At 39.0% G+C, this 12731-nt stretch overlaps 1 protein-coding gene across 1 annotated transcript; it reads right to left on the bottom strand.

Moving 5' to 3' along the window:
• Positions 1-10793: 10793 nt before the first annotated feature.
• Positions 10794-11768, bottom strand: LOC113240309 (mucin-7-like). The gene has a single exon (XM_026477582.1). It carries the CDS (start codon positions 11766-11768, stop codon positions 10794-10796), a length of 975 nt encoding a protein of 324 aa, XP_026333367.1.
• Positions 11769-12731: the final 963 nt, after the last annotated feature.

Below are 12731 nucleotides of genomic sequence, written 5' to 3'. Positions count from 1 at the left end.
TTTTTTTCCCCTTCATTCCGTTTGGAACAGGCGAAGATCAGAGACCATACTGCCTAATCATGTTTCTCTTTTTCTTCAGTAAATATGTTTCGATTTAACGAATGTATTGCTCGAAAATTATTTTTGTTCATCTGAAATTAACAGGCCAAGGTCAAAACCATACTGCCTTCTTTTTAGTCAGTTATTTTATGGGCTTTCCGCTCATCTTTCAGAGCTTTTGATTTTTTTGTTATAAGCTTAGAGCATAATATAGGACTGGAGGCGTCATCGATAGACAGTCCCCTCTGTCAAGGTACGGACAACGGCTCATCAGACGACACATTTTTGTTCGAAAATCGCTTCCAGTGCAACGGAACAAGATACGTGAATGTGTAGCTTGATGTGCTGGCGTGTACAAGCAAAAAACATCCATCGCACAATGCACACTACTTCCGAATCGATGTTTTTTCATTTCCATTATCGAATTCACCGCGTCAAGTACTCCACGAAACATGTCGTCTTGCGCTATTCAAACTTGCAAAAAAAATCTCTGCTGCATCCAGTCTAGCCAAGTGTAGAATTACATTCCATACATAAGCCTATTTTTTCATTAATTGCTAATTTTCTATATTATGACTTCTTTTTTCACAATGATCACATTGATTCAATTTATCGACTACATAAAAAATATTTGAAAACATTCGAATATTTGACATAAGTACGCCTATGAAGTTCCCTATTTACTAGCAGGCAAGTATAGACAAAAAATGCAGTACTACATGGACGCTGTTTTTTTCGTTATAGAGAAGCGACGCGCATTTTTAGCTCCTATTTTTATCGCTGGATTATGTAACGAACTTTATTGAAATTGATTTCTCCGTCGTATTGTATATTATATAATAATGTAATGAATTATAAATAATGAATCATTATAAATCATGCTGTACTCTAAGAAAAAAATAAAAATAAAAAGCAGTAGTAGTAGTCAGTGGCAAACAAAATTAAGCAATACTGCAATGAATTTACAATTTAAATTAAATGCTTTAGTTTTATATTTCTATACATGTTACTGCGTTTGTATAGGTTAACTCATGCTTTTCATTGGCTGCCAACACTGACCGCGACAAGCCATAAAAACTCCGGGCATTTTTTCGCGGTTTTTGGATTAGACTTTGGATTGTATTTATTGTCATCCATTCTATGGTAAGTCAATGGGCAATCTCCTCTGACAAATACAAGCAAAACAATACCACTGTTATACTACACATAATAATTGTAATGTAATAGCTGACTAGAACTATATTATCTATTTCAGATGGACGTTACCGCCGAGCACGTGCGAATATGTAACGCAAATAACCAGCAGTCCGGGTCTTTACTTTGATAAGCTTTTAGATGTTAAGTTTACTAATAATGATTGGAACGTTATCGCATATATAGATATAAGTCATGTCCAACCTAACTTAGACAAGATCGAATTTTTATTTGAAAAATTGAGTGTATTCTGTAACTCCATAACATCTTCTAAAATACAAACTGATTGCACCAATTCACTATCTGCGCTAAGAAATCAACATCTTATAAACATAAACAAATTCTCGTCTGTATCTTATTTATTACAAAATGAAAAACCTAATAAGCGGTTTAAAAGAAGTTTCTTTGATTTAGGTAGCTCAATATTGAAAACCTTCTTCGGTACCTTAGATTCCGAGGACGGAACTAAATTTTCAAAGGCCATCAACGACGTACAGACGGACGAAAAACATCTTGCCCATATCAGAAAGATAATATTCACGTTATCAAATCTACCATTTCGCCTTTTAACAATTCCATATCTAAATTAGATGAAAATGAAAAAATCTCTTGAAATATATGGAAACTATCCACGAAACCTTAAAAACAGTTTCCAACTCAAATGACAAGTTAGAAATTTAGTCTCAAATCACTACCCTAATAAGTTCTTTACATGCAATTATTTTAACCCTATCTTTTGATATTGATGACATCAATGACGCTATTCTATTCGCAAAACTCAATGTTTTACATCCGACCGTGCTTAGTTCTCATCAACTGTATAACGAATTAGATAAAAATAGAAATAACCTTCCTAGCCATTACGAACTACCTATGTCATTAACCTTAAAAAATATACAAGAGATAATTGATATTTCCAAATTAATTTGTTACTATCACTTATATAAAATAATAATAATAGTCATTAAGATTCCTCTCGTACTTCCACATATCTATAACTTATATAATATAATCCCGTTACCCATTCCTTATGACATATCGAAACCCGACACTTTTGTTCTCATCGAGCCGGCTAGCTCACACGTAGCAATCACAGCTGATCGCATGTTCTACTCACCGAAAAATGACGTGAACAAGTGCAAGGTTATCAGTGAGGAAAGTTATGTATGCGTGCTTTCTAATGTGTTTTCAGTAATCGCCAATCCCACGTGCGAAACGACTCTTTTAAGTGAAGTGGTTAAAAAGCTCCCAGAAATATGCGTGACGAAATTGATACACGGTTCAATCGATTTATTTCATAAGGTATCTTTTAATCGCTGGGTTTATGTCCAGACGGAATCAGGGAAGTGCCATATAACTTGTGATAACAGAGATGTAAGTTCAGATGTCATTTTATTCGGGACTGGTATTTTAGAATTGCCTAAAACTTGTAAGGCGTTTTTCAAAACCTTACAGTTCACCGCCCTAAGCGAAACGTTAATCGGTAATGTAACAAATAAAATATCCAATTTTAATATCTTACAAGATGACTGTTGTGACAGGTCAAGGTTAAACAAAACCTTAAACCGATTACCGTATACTAAGTTAAATAACTTGAACAACTTCGATTCGTTATTACATGCCAGCATCTATCTTAACTCTTTTGAAGAAGAGCTTAATAAATTAGAAAATTCTTCTCATTTCGAAACATATGGCACTCACTATATGTCCCTGTGTTTCATAACTAGTATCTTCATTTTAATATATAATATATATATATTAAAATTAATATACAATATATTTATATTGTATAAAAGTCGCAAGGCTCTTTTTAAGCCTAATTCGTCTTGTTGCGTACAAATATTCAGTCAATGTCATAACTCTAAAACTAACTCCAATCCTTATATCTTATATGATGATCCATGGGGATTCACCGAGATCCTTAGAAGAAAATGATTCTGAGTCTGTAGAGGAGGCTACGCAAATAACGCCAACCCCTACTAAAATAAACATTGTACTTTCTAAATATCATAACAACTAACGAAATGTATTAAAATTGTATACTCCAGTATTTCCCAATCTTTAGTCGTAATCTTTTTCAGTTCTTAGTAGCCTTAGTTAATTTCTCTATTAGTTTATAGTCTCCATTAGTTGAAACTAATGAATATAACTTGTATGTATACTGTCTGCCAAACGGAAATCCAATTACGACTCATCTCGCGTTGATCTACGCCACGCAGAGGTCCCAGGTTCGATTCCCGGGCCGGGAGGAATATTTGTAAGGCCTACATTTATTTATCTCGCTAGTTTGGGTGCAATTTGTAGTTGTCTATGTGTGTCCATGGCATCCGCGACACAGGGTTTCTATAGTGCGGGGCTATGTTGAGTGTGTGCGTTATTTATTTATATATCTTGAAAGCTCTCATCACTTTGAGATGTGAAGATCGATCTTAACGGAGGGGTTGTTATATCCGAAATTACGTGGGTTAAAATATAAAATAAAATCGCTGAGTTTCCCATTGCATTTACGTCAATGCAATTGGAAACCGTAAACGTGCACGCGTTTTCGGTTTTCTACTACCGGGCATGCGCGGAGCAGGCAGTTCGGATTGGATTTGCATGAGGCACAGACCTCTTTTTGAGAACAAAGTTAAGTGTTTTAAAAATAGTATTTTTTTAAAAAGCTTTTCCTGCCCCGCTTGTAACAGTACGTGCCCACCTGGAGGAGGAGGTTATCAATTCGACTGTACGTTTTTTTTGTATGTTTATTAAGCGATAACCCCGGCTATTTTTTCATTTCTATTTGTGAGCCGATTTTGACGATTCTTTTTTGTTGGAAAGAGGGCTCCATAGTGGTCCCATTTAAATTGGAAGAAAATCATCCATGTTAACACATGAACACTCATTTTTATAAATAACGCCTACATTTTATTAAGAGGAATTATTTTAATGGTTGATTTTGCTATTCTGCTATTCTCCAATTCAATGCGTTTTTCTCTCTCAATAGGTATACTTTAAGCAGTGATAACTAGCGATGGAACAAGTTGTATTGGTTTCAACTCGAGTTACTCGAGTTGACTTGACTGCTAACTCGAGAGTTGCAACTCGAGTTGTGACTCGGCGTTTGACAGAGCAACCGCGAGTCGCGAATAGAACTCGAACCGACGATTTGGACACGATCGGCTGGCCGACCGAGCCTCGAGCGTGACCGAAGGTCACCGAACCAACAGAGCTAGCTCGAGTTCACAAAATGTAATTCGAGTTGACTTAACTCGTGGGAGTAACCTCGCCCGTCCCTCGCGACTCGAGCGTGCTCTGAAGGTCACCGACGCGCTGTACGAATGAAGTATTCGATTCGGCGGCGGGCGGAGCGGGTCAACCGAGTTAGCTCGAGTTCATGAAAAAGTAACTCGAGTTGACTCGTTATAGGGGTAACTCGAATTAACCGAGTTAAATTACTCGACTCGCTCATCGCTAGTGAGAACCGATTTTTATTATCTCCTGTGTTAAGTCCCGTACATGGTCCTAGACCGAAGCCGGATTCTGTCTGCCTGGACTCAAGGAAATAACATAAGCTTCAAATCAAGAAAATAAGTGAACTGCTAGTCATCAAGGTCGTGGATGTAGGCTGGTGAAGGTGTACATAGCCCTTTTTATATGTTTCGCGACAGAGGCTACCCACATTGAACTGGTTGGTGACTTGTCAAGCAATAATTATTTATCAGCATTGCGCAGATTCATTCGAAATCCAAAACCATATATTCCGACAATGGTCTATCATTTTTTGGTGCCTACTACGACCTTTCAAAATTTTTAAAAATAATTATGATTCACTGTAGTCTGAGGTCGCCAATAAAGATATAAATTTCTGTTTTATTCCAGCTTATTCGCCACATTTCGGAGATCTATGGGAGCCTGGTGTAAAGTTGAAAGAAAACACTCACGCCCGAGAAGTAATTATTAAATATTTTATTCAAAAATCTTATACATTTTATATTGGTTCCACATTTTGAAAATGATAGGAGTCAAAGTATTTCCTTTTTTTTACCCGACTCCACATACACGCAGGTATTCTCAAATGAGGTTTCATTACCTCTAACACCCCCTCTTAATGAAAACTTAATTAATAAATGTAAGGGGGGGGACCTCTTACTTATAAACAAAACTGAACTCAACACAGCCCTAGCATTATTCTAAATTTTTCAAAAAGCATTCTGTCAAGAGGTTTTGTAAAGATATCGGCTAACTGTTCCTTGCTATCAATGTACCTCAAAACGACAGCTCCTTTATGTACTTGTTCTCGGATATAATTGTGCCTAATATCTATGTGCTTAAGACGCTTTGAATCTAAACTCTCAGCTATTTTAATTGCACCCTGATTATCCTCGTACAAAATTGTGCTAGGCATTTTATCATACAAGAATGTATCTTCTAACATTTTACATAACCACGCAGCTTGAGTACAAGCTTGACTGAGTGCCATGTACTCAGCCTCAGTAGACGATAAAGCTACACACTGTTGCTTTTTAGAAAGCCAGCTTACAGTACACCCAAAAACTTTAAATACGTAACCAGTTGTAGACTTACGGTCTAGCAGGTCACCTGCCCAATCTGAATCTACATAACCTTCAATAAAAGAATCAGAATATTTTTTATGAAATATTAACCCTAACTCCATAGTTCCTTTTAAATAACGTAAAACTCTTTTAATAGCTGTCCATAATTCTTCAGAAGCGCAAGATTGGTAACGACTCAGTATTGACATACTATTAGCTAAATCTGGTCTCGTGGCTAACATACAATACATAATTGCACCGATAGCTTTTCTACATTTAATTTCGATGGCTTCGTTTTCAGACATATGTAATTTCAGTAAACTGTGTTTTACACTTTGGTCCATCGGTGTGGACACCGGCTTACACTCATGCATGTTAAATTTCCGTAATAATCCTGCGATATATTCTGTTTGGCTTAAAACTGTATGGTCACCGTTCTGTAACACATTTATGCCAAGATAGCACTTAGCAATACCTAGATCTTTAACTTTAAAACATTTCTGTAAATAGTTCTTTATATTGAGCAATTCATTATTGTCTGTCGACATAATTAGGAAATCATCGACGTACACCAGGAAATAAGTTTTAATACTGTTACTCACTTTATAATAAAAACAATAATCATTTTTACTGGCTGTAAAACCATATTTTCTTAAAGTGTCATCTAATGTGTCATACCAATACTTAGGCGACTTTTTAAGACCGTACAGAGCTCGATTTAATTTACATACTTTATCACTTTCTATATTAAAATTCACAGGCAAACTCACATACACAAGTTCATTTATCTTACCATTAAGGAAAGCCGTACAGACGTCCATTTGATGCTGTTTAATTCCCAATTTCACACTTATTGCAACAAACATTCTGAAAGTTGTGAGCTGTGCGACCGGCGAGTAAACTTCGGATGCCGATACAAATTCTTTTTGTTTGAAACCACGAGCTACTAAACGCGCCTTAAAAAACTTATTTCCGTCTTCGCCTTTCTTTATTTTAAAAAAGCCATTTGGTATCAACTGGCTTGCAATCAGCCGGCTTGGGAACAACAGTCCACGTGTTATTCTCCGCAAGGGATGATATTTCCTTCTCCATTGCATCAATCCACTTATCAGCTTCATTGCCGTTAATTGCTTCTTCATAAGACTTAGGTTCAAATACTTCGGCAAAATGAAGTACACTATACATTTCTGAGTCTTCATATCTTTGTGGTGGTCGAATCTTACTACGATCTCTCAATCTCCTTTGTTCGCTTTGTTGACTTTGCTCGATATCAATTGTTTCTACAGATTCTTCGTTGGTAACTGTTTCGAGTTGACTATTATTTATTCTTGTTTCCATCCTTTCAACCTCTACTTCTTTTTCATTTTCCTCAATTTCACAATTATTACTATCAGTAGAGTCAATTACGCGTGAACTCGGCCGTTCCGTCTTTGTTTCTTCGATATCTGTATTTGACAGCAAAATTATATCCCTGGTCAAAATAACATCGTCTTTTTCAGGAACATAAACACGATATCCTTTTACATTTTCTTCATATCCCACAAATATTCCAATCGCGTTCTTATCGTCCCACTTCTTACGAATTTCCTTCGGAATGTGAAAAGAAACACGATTGCCAAAAACTTGAAAAGTATTAAAATCAACTGATTTGTTTGTCCAAAGTTCAAACGGTGTTTTTTTCTTTACGGGACTTGGGCCAGTTCTATTTAGTACATAAATGGCTGTATTCACAGCTTCTGCCCAAAATCTCTTGGTCATTGACTTTGCTTTCAACATTGTTCTGGCAGCTTCTACAATTGTGCGCATTTCCCGTTCAGCCCTACCGTTTTGTTGAGGCGTGTACCTTATAGAGTTTTGATGTACGATTCCATATTTATTCAACATTTTACATACCTCATTGTTGACAAATTCTGTTCCGTTATCCGTCCTTAATATTTTTAATTTGTATCCAGTCTGTTTTTCTACTAGAGCAATAAAATTGTCAATGCAGTTTTTAACTTCGTACTTGTTTTTGATGAAATATACTTTTCTGAAATTACTGTAATCATCTTTGAACAGAAGAAAATATTTAGAACCACCAATAGATGAAACTTCCATAGGACCGCAGAGGTCGGCATGTACTAACTCACACGGAGAATTTGCACGATTTTCACTACGTATAAAGATATCTCTATGTTGTTTACCAGCACAGCAACTTTCACAAACAGCAATTGAAATATTTTTGTAAATTACACCGTGCTCTGACAGTACATTTTTTGATTTGTGTCAAATTTTGATGTGCTAGTCTGTCATGCCAGTCAATCAAATCAAGAACAACATTACTTGAAGGAGGTTGGTTATACAAACGAAAAATCATTTTAAACAGATTTCCATTTCGCTCAGCAATAGCCTTAACAGACCCTTCAGAATCTATTATTTTACACAATTTACTATCAATAATTGTACTGTACCCTTTATCTACAGCTCTACTTACTGAGAATAAGTTTACCTTTAAATCCGGCACATACAAAACATTTGATATAGTGGTTTCTATCCACTGGTTACCATTGTAAGCTTCTAACCTAATACACCCAATACCTTTTATCGACAGCATTGATCCGTCGCCTATTTTAACAGTTTTATTCTTTTCTGTAGTTAATTCAATGAACATGTCCTTGTCTTTACACATATGTTCTGATGCTCCAGAGTCCATAAACCACTCAACTAGGTTGTTATCCGTTGTTCCAACAAATGCGTTAGCTGCTTGACAGTTATATGTGCATCCGTGTTCTTTGTCACGACCTCGGTTGCCTCCTCTATTTGCAAACTTGTGTAAGTTGAATCTACATTCATTCGCAAAGTGGCCAAACTTTCCACAATAATGGCATTTTATGCCCGCTTTGCAATACCTTGTTTCATGACCGGATCGGTTGCATTTTTGGCAAGTAACGGAAACTCTATATTTACGTGATTGCAAAGGATGAGATCGCATTGCTAACGCTTGCATTGGCACGTTTTCTTTTAATCTGTGCTCTTCAAGCAGCAGTCTAGACGTGAGTTCATTCAAAGTTTGATATTCTCGGGGTACTGATTCCCATGCAGTGACAAAATGATTGTAGACCGCAGGTAGTGACGTTATTATTTTTGTTATCATCATAGTCTCAGATATATTTTCTTTGTTTTCTGCAAGTTTGTTACGTATTTCCTCGAGCTTTGCGACAAACATACATATACCTTCTTCTTCATATTTGATAGAGAAAAATTTCTGCTGTAGTAAATGAGTATCTATATTCGTTTTAGGCTCAAAAACAGATTTCAATTTTGTAAACATTTGGTATGCCGTTTTGCATGATAGGACCAAGTTCATAGTTCCCTCCTCTAATCTATTTATAATGATTTCTTGTGCTTTTGCATCTTTGTCGAGAAACTTTTCATCCGGATTGTCATTTTCTTTTTCAATATTAGAATATAGTTGCTTAGCTTTTAACAATATTTCGATTTGAAATTTCCAGACCACAAAATTAGAGCCATTAGTTCTAAGTTTCACATTGCAGGACTCCATTTTGAATTTTCTTCTTCTTCTTCTTCTTACCTTCTCGTATTTCAAAATTTCTACCGCTTAGTTACGTTATTTATTTATTTATTAGTGCCTTCTTATAGCCCATAACCTGAAAGAAAACACTCACGCCCGAGAAGTAATTATTAAATATTTTATTCAAAAATCTTATACATTTTATATTGGTTCCACATTTTGAAAATGATAGGAGTCAAAGTATTTCCTTTTTTTTACCCGACTCCACATACACGCAGGTATTCTCAAATGAGGTTTCATTACCTCTAACAAAAGTCGACCAAACATCGTTTACAAAGAGTGTTATGCAATTGTAACTTAACTTTTGAAGAGCTTTACATAGCACTTGTCCAAATGGTTTTAATGGCGCCAGTCGTGCCTTTCCACCTATGAAGGCCGTATGAACAGACTTATCTTCGTAGATCAAGCGCTACACAAGCGTAAACAAACTCCCTAACATCAGCTAGGACGTGGAGCTGACTTTCTTGAGGGGAGTACGTTTTATAAGGGCGCGGAATGGCGATTTTCTCCGAAACATCGATCAAAGTCGCAAACCCTGTCACCTCTTTCGTTAAGGCAGCTCCTCGTCCAAGAGAATACGCCCGGCAATTATCACGGGCAACAAAAAGCCAAGAGGGTCGTATACTCGCATGATGTGAGATGTATACTCGCATGGATGCCACTAATGTCATCGCTGACATTAGTGGCATCCATGACCATGCGCCTGAGAGGCTTGTCTACGATAGACAAGGAATGCGTGTTTTGACGCGAACCGTCATCGATAGTGCCAAATTTTAAATGGACCCGTGATTAATGCGTGAGAAAACGCGATAGCAATCCAATTTAAACGAATTTCGCTCGAAATTTGCGTAAGCATAATCTACCCATTTCTCGCGCAACAATGGAGCAATTTAAAAAGCACACTGTGCAGCAGCTCTGAAGAGGCCAGGCACTCCACCGAATCCGTCATCTTAATGGTGTGGATGCAGTTACGTACCACACAGGCAAGCTGGTGGAGCTCCCTGCCACCATCCAGTGATGCCAGCAATTTTGGCATGGCCTTCACTTCTGACACGAGCTATCGTATGAGAAGCTCTGGCTGGCCAAACTACTCCTCTAGAGCCGCTATGATTTCCTCTGGATCTTGTGAGAGAGCCAGCAGGGAAACCACAGCATTTCGAGCGGCTCGGAGGGCATGATTCAGCCGGCCTATATTTTCAGTTGCCGAGAACGTACTTTTGGAATTTAGGTAGGCTGATCTAAAGGTTAACCAATGTGTGGGCGATCCTGAAAATATAGGCAATTTCCAATTTCATTTCTAAGCTTACCTGGCGACCATTGCGGGCGAGGTCACTTATGACCTCAGCCAGCTTGATGAAGTCACTCGATTTTTGTGAAGTGTCGAAATCATTGAAATTGGTTTTATTTTTGTTATAATTTATGCAGTGATGTGTGCCTAAAATGTGAGTATTTGCTTATGTGGTATGGTGCTCCATAGTCGGTATGAAAGGATGTGAGAGTTCGCACGCCGCGGCGATCGAGTCGGCAGCTCCGGGCACGGATACACGCACACGGGTGGCCGGCACCGCCGTTGATGCACACGAATCTGGCGCACAGGGCGGCGTGTACTCGCGCGCTGGGTTTAGTGAGCCCACGGCGTTGGGCGAGGCCACGCGCATACGACCACCCGATACTAACGTTGACGCAGACGGAGCCGGCGTATAGGGAAGCGCGTTCTCGCGCGCCGGAGCTACTGAGCCCACAGCGCTGGCCGAGACCACACTCGTACGACTAGCTGGCATCAACGCTAACGTACACGGAGCCGGAGCACAGGGCAGCGCGTACTTGCGCGCTGGCGCTAATAAACCCACGGCGGCGCTGGGCGAGGCCACGCGCACACTACCGCCTGGTATCCATGTTGATGCAGACGGAGCCGGCGCATAGGGAAGCGCGTACTCGCGCGCCGAAGCTTCTGAGCCCACGGCGCTGGGCGAGGCCACGCTCATATGACCAGCTGGCAACAACGCTGACGCGGTTGGAGTCGGGGCGTATGAAGACACGTATCCGCCCGCCGTGGCTTTCGAGCCATCGACGTTAAGCGAGACACGACCGTCCCGACCAGTTTGCTCATTAGCCATCTGCGAATGAGACCCATGTGAACATTCACTCTTAGATTGCGCCACCCACCTTTCTACTCGCAAACTTCTAAAATACTGGGAGCTGCCGGTGTCCTCCAGGGCCGCGAGCTCTGCTTGCAGCTCGAGGTCCGCCATGATGCGCTCACGATCTGCCTCCCTGTCGGCCATGCGCCGGGCGTGAGCCGCCTCGATGGGCAGCCGCTGGGCTCGAAGGGAGGCACTCGAATGATGCGAACCTCGGGCCGAGACAGTTGATTCTGGAGCGACGGGAACTCCCGATGGAGCCGCTGCCTGGCTTCTTGTTTTAACCATAGTTGAAATTATGAATTTAGAATTTTGAAAAGATTTGATAATAGGTTTTGCCGGGAGAAAGGACCAATAATAACGATAGGATGAGCAGTGGACTGAGTAGCAGGCAGCGGCGGAGGAAAGACACTTATTTTGATGAAAATTTTATAATAATTCTTTTAAGTTTTTGTTCTGTAAATAATAAAGGATATGCAAGTATAAATGAATATTATTATATATTTAATAAGTAGAGCAAGTTTAAATGTAACAGTATATACATGAGTGAAAAATAACAAGTCAGACTGTAGCCATAGCAACCTACAGCATATACAATGAAGAGTGATAGAATATGCATTCTCTTCACACCCTCTGAACTTTTAAGAATTTGGTAATTCTATTTAGAAATTCTTTTAAGTCCAATTTTTCCACTCAAATCTTCCAATCTTGGACCGTACAATGGCTTAGTGAGCATATCTGCCAATTGTGTTGTAGATGGAACTTGTTTCACTAGTAGTTCCCCATTGGTGACACACTCACGTACAAAGAGATGCTTGAGTTTAATGTGTTTAGTACGTTTGTGATACTCATATTTTGGATTATGAGATAGTTTCACAGCCGATTCATTGTCCAAGTAGAGTACTGGTTTTTCTAAGGACATTATATCCTTTAATAGGGCATTCAGCCACAATATTTCTTGTGCGGTTTCACTGGCAGCCATTATTTCTGCCTCTGCCGACGAGATTGAGACAGTCCCTTGTCTTTGGCTTCTCCAGCTTAAAGCGGCTCCGGAGTACATGCAAACGTATCCCGGCGTCGATCGTCCAGTTGTTTGATCGCCAGTCAGGTCTGCATCACTGTAGCAAACTAAATGTGGAGGTGACTTCGCCATAAACGTAAGGCCATTGTATAGTGTCCCTTTTAGATACCTGAATATACGTTTAACCAGTACAACATCCTTTCTTTCAGGTACTCCAAGGTTCCTAGACG

The sequence above is a fragment of the Hyposmocoma kahamanoa genome, unplaced genomic scaffold, assembly GCF_003589595.1.
Source record: "Hyposmocoma kahamanoa isolate Upper Pololo Valley unplaced genomic scaffold, ASM358959v1 129362, whole genome shotgun sequence".
Taxonomy (NCBI): domain Eukaryota; kingdom Metazoa; phylum Arthropoda; class Insecta; order Lepidoptera; family Cosmopterigidae; genus Hyposmocoma; species Hyposmocoma kahamanoa.
Note: the sequence above shows the minus strand (reverse complement) of the source record. Positions and strands in the feature narration are given on the sequence as shown.

Bases quoted from the DNA above. Each gene is read 5' to 3' on its own strand.
- LOC113240309 (XM_026477582.1), bottom strand. From the start codon at position 11,768: ATGGTTAAAACAAGAAGCCAGGCAGCGGCTCCATCGGGAGTTCCCGTC.